Consider the following 10418-nt stretch of genomic DNA (forward strand, 5'->3'; position numbering starts at 1 on the left):
ACAGGAACTTAGAAACAACTTTTATTACAAAACAGTTTAACAGTTATAATACAGTCAATATAGTATGCATTACGTTTTTGTTTAACAATGGATCTGTCAAAAAAGTTTATTTTAAAAATGCAGTCACCAATGATGGATGTAATGCAGTTTGAACACCTGTCATTGTTGACTATATCCAACAACTGACTTGAACTTCTATTCATATTTGTTAGGTTACTCCAATAAAAACTCACTTCTTATTGAGGACACTCCACATTATAGACTGTTATCAGTCAAAAAAAAGCACAGTTTTTGAAAACAGCTTTATCTACCCCTATTGCACACTGAGGAACCTCCTTTTCTTCGCTGTGTGTGTATACGCATGGTGACGCCACTCGACATCTGCGCTGGCCTCATTCTCAAGGGTGCCAAGTTTGATCATGTACACTGAACAAAAGAACAGACGTAAACATTATACACATCCCAAAAGAAGTTAAACAGAACAGAAGAATTCAACTGAAATAGGAAAATGTCCCAAAATTATAATTTGCTGAGAACAGAAATCCTCATCCTACATTCCTTTTTTCCTTTCTTATTCCTAATTTTTTGCCTCATCTGCAATGCATTTTGACAAGTGTAGTTTATAAACAGTAATGTTTTTACACATAAGACTTAGAATGCTTTCACAAAACTTAGCTTTAACTGTGCTGGCCTCTTCTAGTGGTTTTCACCAGTCCTTATTTAAATGAACAGTTTGAAACCTAAGGTGTCTAGTGTCTTACCACAACCAATAATATTTTAATTTCTGTGTGTCCATGGCAGAGTTAGGCCTAGTCTTAGATCTGGCTTAAAATAAGGGCCGTGGTCATACCAACATTAGTACTCAGAAGAGGGAAAAAAAAAAAAAAAAAAAACAACCCAAAAATATACTAGTGATACAGACATCAATATCTCAGAGTTCAAGTGATATAGTGACATATTGCCTAAAAATATATATTTTTAATTTTTTTTTTTTACATAAAACACAAAAGATGTTTTTGTAACAATATTTATCATTAAAAAAAAACTTGTCAGGGATCTTTGATGGAAAAACTATGTAATACCATCAGTGTTTCCAAACTGGTTCAAACATATGTTTGGGAATGCACTGGAATTTCTTGTTATCTATCATGTTGGAATATATTCCTGACATTGATATATTTGTGGTAAGCTTATATTGTCTAATGATAAAACAGCACCTTCACCTACAGTAGAGAATTCTGATGAAAAAAATAATAATACATTATCTGGCCAAAAAAAAAAAAAAAAATCAACTTCTGTTGCAATGCACTGAACTGGCCGATCAAATACGTTTATTCTGCACAATACAAATTATTTTTTTAATGAGAATCCCTTAATTCTTGCTATAGATAAAATGACAGATAAACTGATTTTTGTCATGATGACATCCTTTGGGATGCTACATCCTGTCTCATAGTATCATTAACTGCTGAGCAGTGTCTCAGGTTCCAATGAGCCTTCAAACACATGGATCTATTACCTAATTTCCCCTTCCTAGATCATGCTGCTTGGCCATACCAGTACCTGTAGCAACATACGTGGCTGTTTTTTGAATGCCCATAAAGACCAGAAGCAGAGGGAAACCTAACAACTGAAAAGACCCTCCAACCACACAAAGGTGTAATATATGATGTGTCTTGTTAGCGAGCAAGTTAGTCACCAACACATCCACGAGCAACTTGATTTTCATTCATGACAAGTTAAAACACTGCTCCCCCCTGCCTCCACCTCTGTACTGGAGGAATCTAGAAGGTGAAAAAAGCCACTTTATCTATCCATACTTACATTTCATTTCAAACCTGGGCCCTACTTCTGTCAGCTCAATGTTCTTGTGGTCCGTTTTCTTGTAGGTGTGATGTCTGTATTAAAAAAAAGGATTATTACTATTATTATTGTTCAAGTAATCTGATGCCTGTAGGGCATTTACGTTGAGGGAGTACTTTCTCATTCACCTGAAAGAGATGAAGTCCTCTTGGTTGGCAAATGTGATTACACGCCTACTGTCCTCCTTCGGCACTGGAAAAAGATACTTGAGGATATTTGATACCTGTGCAACCAGAATGAATTAGCTGTATGCACAAACAAGTGGTGAAAGAAAATATCAGTGGCATGTGTACAGTGCATGGTCCAGCACTTACCCTCTTGCCAAGCTGTGAGGTGAAGTTGTGAAAGATGAGGTGGGGGTAAGCCTCAGACATGGTGCCTATGTCTGGAACATCATGCCTCATTACCACATTGTAAAGTGTGAAATAAGCCGTGGGACCAAATGGCAAGTGGCACACCACCAGGCCATCTGCTCATAAACAGGGAAAAAAGCAGATACTCCAAGTACAGTTATTCCATAGTGACTGTAGTTTACTTTCACGTTAATACTCTTAACCTTTAAGAATTTTCCTTTTACAACTTGAAAAACTGGTGCCTCCTTCGAACTAAATGCTAATGACAATGACCATATCTATTACCCTGTGTTTAGCAGGTGTTTTTACCCTGTCACCATCTTAAAGCTACGACTTAGTGTTAACATGTTAGTGTTAACGTAACAACAGCACTACTACACTATGAAACCCATTATTTTCAATGGCAGTTTGTTGCCGTGTCAGGAAAAGTGCAGCACTTAGTCTGGAGATCAAAAGTACGTCAGCTGGACATTTGGGTGTGTTATGGTAGTAGTGGCTAACGTAGCCTTAAGCAGCTAGCCTGAAGTAGGGGGGATGTCAGCCTATTCTCGAGAGTGTAGAACTGAAGGGAGGAAAAAGTAAGAAAATATGACAGAGTAATCCACGATTTAGTGTTGCACTACTATAGCATTGTCTCTCAGGACACAATACAGGAGATACTGTCTTTATTCCGTGCATTCTTCTTCCTTGTCAAAACCTGGTGCATACATTAGCCACAATGCAACTTAACAGTTTGCTCAGAGATTTAGGAGTGTTATGTTAGTAATAGATAATGTAGCTTTAGGCCACTAGGAGATACAAAAGGCTGGATACAACTATTTTCAAACACGCAGTGGTACTGCCCAACACCTCGAAACACACTGTGCTGTGTATAAAAATGTAAAATTGGATGAGTTCCACTCTGAGTAACTGTTGGTAAATGATTTGAGCAATAATCTACTGAACTGCCAAATTGGCAATTGACGATGTCTACAGTGAAACGTGAAACATTTCAATGGACGATGACAATCTGGAGGGGACAGGACATGGTGACAAAGGGTTACTAACAATATATTGATTGAATGATGATTAGGAATTATTTGAGTAAGACTAGTATAGCAGACAACTGGTTCACACTGTCATTAATCCTCAGTTTTGCACTACAAATAAAGACCCTCCCCCTAAGTTACTGAGACAGGTGAAAACCTGGTAGATATTAAAATAATGTCTATGTTTGCACCTAAATTAAAACATGCTTTAACTAACATTTAAAGTGTGATTAAATAATCTGTTTTCCCCTTTTGTAAATCAGATACAAGGAGCTATTGTAAATAAGAAGAAACCCATTGTGTTGTAATGATTTTCAGCCATCAGCAATGATGGAGCAAATGTGGCTGTCCAATTTTCACCCAACCTGCCGTTAATAATAATAATTATTATCAATAATTTGTGTTGCTATCAGTGTTACTGTTATTATTGATAACACTCTTACACTTATGGGTATTGCTATTGTTATTTTCACTATAACAATCAGTCTGACAGTGCTTAATATAACAGTATATACACAACTGTTCCTGCCCCCTGCTTATGTAATGTTTAAACGAAGAAAAAGAAAAGATTTAAGTAAACAAACGTACCTGGCTGTCCTCTTGTTTCATGCATGATGACGAGGTCTGTAACGTTGTTGGCTTTGCAGGCTCGCACTAGCGCGGCGATCTCATGGTTTCCTCTGTTCATGCGCTGGGCTCCAGGGAACATCAGCTTTACCTCCTGTAACGAGTTCCATATCGTTCACCTTTCCTGTTACTATATATATATATATATATATATATATATATATATATATATATATATATATATATATATATATATATATATATATATATAAAGATGTCTGTTCTTTTTTAAAATCAGCATTTAATAAGCATAGCTCTTGGCAGCTCACAATGAGGCTAGCCAGCAAGAATGAATGATTGTGAGCAGCAAAAAGCAAAAGTCTTTAACTGGCCTCTGAAGTGAATGTCGGATTATCTGTCACTGCTGTGATACAGGGATAAGCTTTAGTCCAACCAAGGCCCTTAATAATGGCCAAAAACAAATGAATAGATTGTAATTATTCTGATTGTTATTGGATTGAATAAGCATTATCATCCTTTCAGGCCTGTCAATAAAAGTTAATTATGTTTTTTTTTTTTTTTTAATTCTGGATTAGATGCACTATCACCTTATTTTACAAGTGAACCATTTCCAAGAAGTTTATTGGAAAAGAGTAGTGCAGTTAGATACTATTTAATGTGTGTTTTTCTTTCTTTTCGGTTCCTTTATGATATATTTAAAGTTAGAATTTTTACTCTTTACATTTGTTGAATTGCTTGCAACATTTTTGGGAAATTACAGTACAGGGCGAAAAGCTGAGGGGTTATGAATATTTAACATTCATCACAACTACTGTAGATTTCCAAACACACAGTGTGCACTGTCATCATGGGGATCAGGGTGAAAAGCTGTCTGCAGGCTGAGTTTCACTGCCCCGCTCAGAGACACTTGTATCACTCACAGTGAGCTGTGAGTGATACATGGACCATCGAGTGTTTACGTCTGGTCTGCATTGTAATTCCTGTAAGTCTACTGTCTGTACGGAGAAATTCACAACAGAGAAACTGTCCTGACCTTGGCAAACATTTTGAGTCTGGAACTAGGGTCTCTGGATGTTGTGACCATGACTTTAGGATCTTCCACTCCAGCCCATTTATACTCATCATCCATGTGAGTGCTGACACCTGCATGGATAAAATAATTAATGATGATTAAACAAAAAAAAAAAAAACAGACAGAATACTGTTGAACAGCAAGAAATAACACCAGCCTTCTGCCCCTTCATCGTCGTACTCCAGTAGTTTCTGTAGCTGCAGAGCCTCTTTGCGCACTTCAGTTGGAAGAAGACAATTTTCTGCAGTGAAAAATAAAAATTATGTTATACAAGGATCTGTGGAGGATTCAGGATTCATCCAGTGTGGACAACTTCTCATGCAGAATGCAGGCAAAATGGAATCGAATCAACAGGCCATCCTACCATCAAGTGCCGTCTTCAGCTTTTGTTTTTTGTCCTCTATTGTTCGGAGCCTGTCCTCTTGTGCCTTCCTGTACAGGTACTCCCTCCTCAGTCTCACCTCTCGGCGAAGCTGGAAGTTACACCCAGACCATTAGACCAAATTATCTCAAGAGATGCAGGCTCTTAATAGCCTAGTGCTATTTCTGTAGGAAAATGTGGGTTCGGGTTAGACGCATGCTAGGAACATCAAAAACTATATTATTTTGACACTGGGATGGACAGGAGAGGGAGTTCAGGGTCCTGGTGGAGGACTTGTTGCATGGTGCCACTGGTAGACTATAGTAGGTCTGGGCCACTTGTGCAACTAGTCTCCATTGAGGGCACTGATGTGGAGTTGGACAGACTGGACCGGTCAGAGAACACAGGCATTCTTTGCAAGAAGGAGCAGACTTGGCTGAATTTCCTGGGGAGCCTGGGCCTGGGGTGGGCAGGTTGCTGTCACAGAGCTGCTCAACAGACAGACTCTTCTGACGGATCCTTTGTCCATGGAGCCATTACACTCTTCCAACTCTTCTCAGTGGGGGTGGAGTGAAGTTAAGTATCAGGCCTGATGCTCTGCTCTCTGTTTTTCCTATATGTCACTGCTATATTTGCCCTGCTTATTATGCTGTCAGACTGAACACTGTGCTCAGTAGATCACACACACACACACACACACACACACACACACACACTCAACAAACAAACCAAAGACTGACAACTCACCATGTACAATAACATCACACACAATCTGTGCATTATACGCCTTAATTCCTTTGAGGATCTCTATATATACATATATATTTATTTTACATTTTTAAGACGTGACATTAAGTGGCATTGTCAGAAAGCTGAAACCAATGAGAAATGATTTTCAAGACGTCAGGTTCAATGTTATATACAACTTGAAAAATATTTAAGACATTCAACATAGCTGATATGACTCAGTGTCTTAAATAATAAGCGTTCTGCGTGTCTAATGTTACACACCGGGGGAAGGGTTGCTGCATGACTTCGTTAGCTAATACACTCGTTTTCTCCATCTACAGTGATCATGAACGAGCTGTGGCCCACGGAGTCGCCAGTGCAGCGGGCAGCTAGCTAACGTCAGCTCCAGCTCACCGTTGTTCGCCACTACAGATTCATACCGGAGACACTGAGAGAGCTCAGGCTTAATCATCTTTTTAAAATCAAGTTTCAACTTACCATGGTTTCTTGTTTGGCTTGTAGTCCGCTTCCAACACATGGAAAGACCATGTGCCTACAAGAGTCTGTTTCATTCGCTAACAGAGGAGCAAATGAGGGCGCTCGATACTGACTTCTTCTTCTTCTGTTGTTTTATGGCGGTCAGCAAACAGCTTTAAGGCGCATTACCGCCACCCTCTGAAGTGTGGGCCAACTCTCCACCATCTCAATACTCTATGCATGTTTACCAATTATCCTAAGTGGACTGTTGAGACAGTTATGCCCAAATCTCATCCTTGTGATGATTTTTTTTTTTTTAATTTCTGCTAGTTTCTCAAATTTCTCCAACTTTCCTTTGGATACTGTGGTAATGCCTGCCTTCAGTTGTCCTGTTCAATTCTTCTTGCCTTTTTTTTTTTAACCATTTCTGATTTAATTATGCTTTTAACTTCAGCCTTATTATAATTTACTGCCATATATACTTCTGTTTTTTGTAGCTGCATGTTCTGCATATTTGTCTGCCAGTTCGTTTCCCTCCACCACTTTATGAGCCACAACTCAAATGGATTTCACAACAGTTCCTGTTTTGATAATTCTTAAGATAGTTCGACATGTTTCCAACACGGCACTTTTTTTTTTTTTAGAAAGCAGAGGAGCCATACCATGATATTGCGGTGAACAGAGCTCTCACTGATCCTCAGAATCTTTCTGTGAGCTCGAACAATGAGGGAAAAGATCTAATGACTCATATTCCATTTTATTCTGGCTTTATTCCTGCACCATTGCTAATTGCCAACAGAAAAATAATGTCCCGAGGTCCACATCTGACTCACCATATTGTTGTTTTGCAGCCTTGTGGCCATGACACGGTGCTAAAATGTTTTCTAAAATCATGTTTGATGGTGTAATTCTTTCAAAAAGTGAAACATGAAATGATCCTTTATGAAGAAATAAGTTTGCATTTATTAGACAAACCCAACATAGGCAAACTCACACAAAGTGTAAAGATGGAACATGTCATGGGGTGAAAAATAAATGAAGGGTTTCACTACAAAATGTCATACATCCATGTGGAGAAAGTATCTGAAATGCAATATTTATTATATACACTCATTTGACGGTTTATTAGGAACACCTAACTAAAACTAATACAGTTGAATACAACAGTCTGCAATTACTTCTCCCCACACAAAGGTTATAATGTTCAGTTTTCATTGAAACTGTGTGGAAGAGGTGTTAATTCAGCTGTATGATCATTTTGAAGAATGTAGTTTGTGGTGCTGTTGTTGGTGTTTCTATGAATTAGCCTGTCAACAAAGCACAATACAGTTCAGCAGCACCACACACTGCATCCTCCAAAATATCATGATCATAAGGTTGAATGAGTCAACACCTCTTTAAGAGTTTCAACAAAAACTAGGCATTATAACCTTCATGAAGGAGGATTTATTCCAGGACTGTTGGATTAGACTGCATCAGTTTTAGCTAGGTGCACCAATAAACTGACAAGTGATGGTATCAGTGCATATCCATTCTCAGAAGTGTTATTACTTCAGATAGCATGATTTTATAGTAATTTACCTACTGAAGCTTTCCTGTTAAAATAACTTTACAGGGTTTCACTGACAATGTTTCCACATGGTGTATATATCATCTTGGAACAAATCTCTTCAAATATATATATATTTATATACTTTATACATTCTCTTTTTACTGTACATTGAAGTCTCATGCTTTGCTTGAAACTTTCAGCATTTATCCTCAATCACATGACGAAAGACAAAAAAAAAACCAAAAAAACCCAAACAAAACCAAAAAAAAGCAACATACAGTATTCAGGATCAATGCTGCATAGTTTCAACTTTGGAATATCAAACATAATTTCTTTGTAAACCAACAGTGTAATCATGTGTATGGGAGAACAGAAGGAAGGAAATGTATGAAATCTGTCACTTGTCAAAACATGTCTAAATACACATTATTCATCTTGAATGCTTCACTTATGTAAAACATTTTGGTGATGCAATTTATGGAATATACTGTATGTCATTTCTGTCTATCATGAGCAGGCAATTAGAGTCATTGGACACAAGAAATAATGGTAAAAGCGTAGCAGTACATATCACCATGTACATTTCCTTAAAAGCAGTGGAAATAAACCATTTGGAGAATGTTTGACAGGAGAAAGTTCACAAATGTGAACAACAATAAGTCATAAAAAGCTGCATGATGTGTTTGACTGTTAAGGACAGTTTCAGCACAAATCACAAACAAAACTCTGACACTTTGAACAAAAAACAAAACAAAACAGAAGCAATAAATAACACAAGAATAAAACAATGAGAATTATTTGGAAATGTTGCACGTTAAGATAATTTCACCACACTCCCTTATTGAGGATGGTGTTCTGCTGTCCAATGAGAATCAAACAAAAACAAAAGACAAACAAATGTATGGACTCAATGCAACCTTAAACTTTAAGGATGACAGATTCTGTTTAACCAATATAAGGCTAGGACAACATTCTTAACCCACCTGACCTACTAAACCGTTAACATTAAGAACACTTAATAATGGTTCATGAGGATAGCGGCATGATTCCCTTGTAGTACCTCCATTAAGGCAATTGCAGAAAACATGAAAGAATTTGTATGTAGCCTATTGCATGCGGCAGAGGAAGGAATGCCAGGAAAAAGTAATTTAATTGTTAAGTTAAGCCAGTGGGCAGAGGATAATTTCTATCAGTCATTTTGACCAGTGAATGAAATCATAAAGTCAAAAGTGATGACTTGTTTGCTTTTGGGAGAGGGGTGGGGGGGGGGGGTAGTGTCTGTTGTTAGTTTCACACCAAGATTACTCCCACTATAAGCCAGCTCATTTCTAAAATGTGCTGAAAACAACATGCACATTAGAATTTTTGTAACCAACAACAATGAAGTATGTAAACACAGTGTTAGGATCCAAAGATGAACCTGGAACAATACATCGTCTCACTGGGCAGTGAGGCCAGTCTTTACAGAAAAGGTGTGTGGTGAAATTCAAATGATCATAGATTAACTAAAATAAAATAAAGCATCATTCAGGGTCCCAGCTCTTTTCAAATCATAATTTTCCAGGACATTTCCAAGACATGAGGTTGGTGAGTCAGATGGAGATCACTCCCTAGACTAACAAGTTCCTCTCTGTGGAAGTCTCATTTACATGTGTGTTAAGCGGTGGCTCTGTAATTAGAGGACAAATAGCAACTTGACTATAGAGTGCACCTGAACTTCTTTTGATATGGATCGACTGTTCTACTGACAATAGTAGCCTGATCTACAAAAATGCAGCTAGTGCAGACAACAACAATCCAGTTCTATCTTAAAAACCACCACATTTACCCTTTATTCTATTTATGAAAACACAAGAAATTGTGATTTCACAGCTTTTTTCCCTATACAGACCACAAACCAAGGTTCGACTTGTCAAACCTGGATTAGATTTACAGAGAGATTGTAACAATTGTTCAAAATAGAATTTTAGACTTGGGAAACTTCTATTATGTTGCAACCAGATCTTACATCTATTGTTGTCCGGATGGAGAAAACGCATAAAATCTTTGTTTTCATTATGCAAATAAAGGTTTCACAAACCTGACAGTGGGTTTTAAACAGTGTCTAACAGGAATGTCTATGGGCCTTTCACAACATTTAGTAGTACAGTACATTTAAATTCCCCTTAACTTCCAAATTGGAATCTAACTTCAGTGTCGTTAGAAAAACCTAGATTAAAGTTTGTGAGATGCAGGTTCTGTCAATTTTGACACATCATGAATTTTGAGTTTAAGCCACAATAAATATTACATGTGCCTCCACCAGAAAACACTAGCATTTGGTTATATTCCTGGAGCTACTGTAAAAAAAAAAAAAAAAAAAGAGAAAAATATGAAATGCCATATGCCACAATAT

The 10418-nt window shown here is 37.5% G+C and overlaps 1 protein-coding gene across 1 annotated transcript; it reads right to left on the minus strand.

The window, feature by feature from the left end:
* Positions 1 to 3: 3 nt before the first annotated feature.
* imp4 (IMP U3 small nucleolar ribonucleoprotein 4) lies at positions 4 to 6652 on the minus strand. The gene is made up of 9 exons (XM_071481908.1): positions 6493 to 6652; positions 5269 to 5377; positions 5062 to 5145; positions 4866 to 4975; positions 3833 to 3965; positions 2178 to 2332; positions 1992 to 2086; positions 1825 to 1898; positions 4 to 426 (listed from the first exon to the last, which is right to left on the minus strand). Exons 1-9 carry the CDS (start codon positions 6541 to 6543, stop codon positions 314 to 316), a joined length of 924 nt encoding a protein of 307 aa, XP_071338009.1. The 5' UTR covers positions 6544 to 6652; the 3' UTR covers positions 4 to 313.
* Positions 6653 to 10418: the final 3766 nt, after the last annotated feature.

Source organism: Trachinotus anak, unplaced genomic scaffold, assembly GCF_046630095.1.
Source record: "Trachinotus anak isolate AG129_WGS33_773 ecotype Australia unplaced genomic scaffold, CSIRO_AGI_Tana_v1 ptg000008l, whole genome shotgun sequence".
In the NCBI taxonomy this organism is placed as follows: Eukaryota; Metazoa; Chordata; class Actinopteri; order Carangiformes; family Carangidae; genus Trachinotus; species Trachinotus anak.

What these genes read in the sequence shown, in the direction of transcription:
- imp4 (XM_071481908.1), bottom strand. Translation starts at nt 6,543, where the DNA reads ATGGTCTTTCCATGTGTTGGAAGCGGACTACAAGCCAAACAAGAAACC. An exon ending in CGACGATGAAGGGGCAGAAG is followed by an intron (nt 4,976 to 5,061) that starts GCTGGTGTTATT and finishes TTATCCATGCAG; the next exon opens with GTGTCAGCACTCACATGGAT. An exon ending in TGAAACAAGAGGACAGCCAG is followed by an intron (nt 2,333 to 3,832) that starts GTACGTTTGTTT and finishes GTTTATGAGCAG; the next exon opens with ATGGCCTGGTGGTGTGCCAC.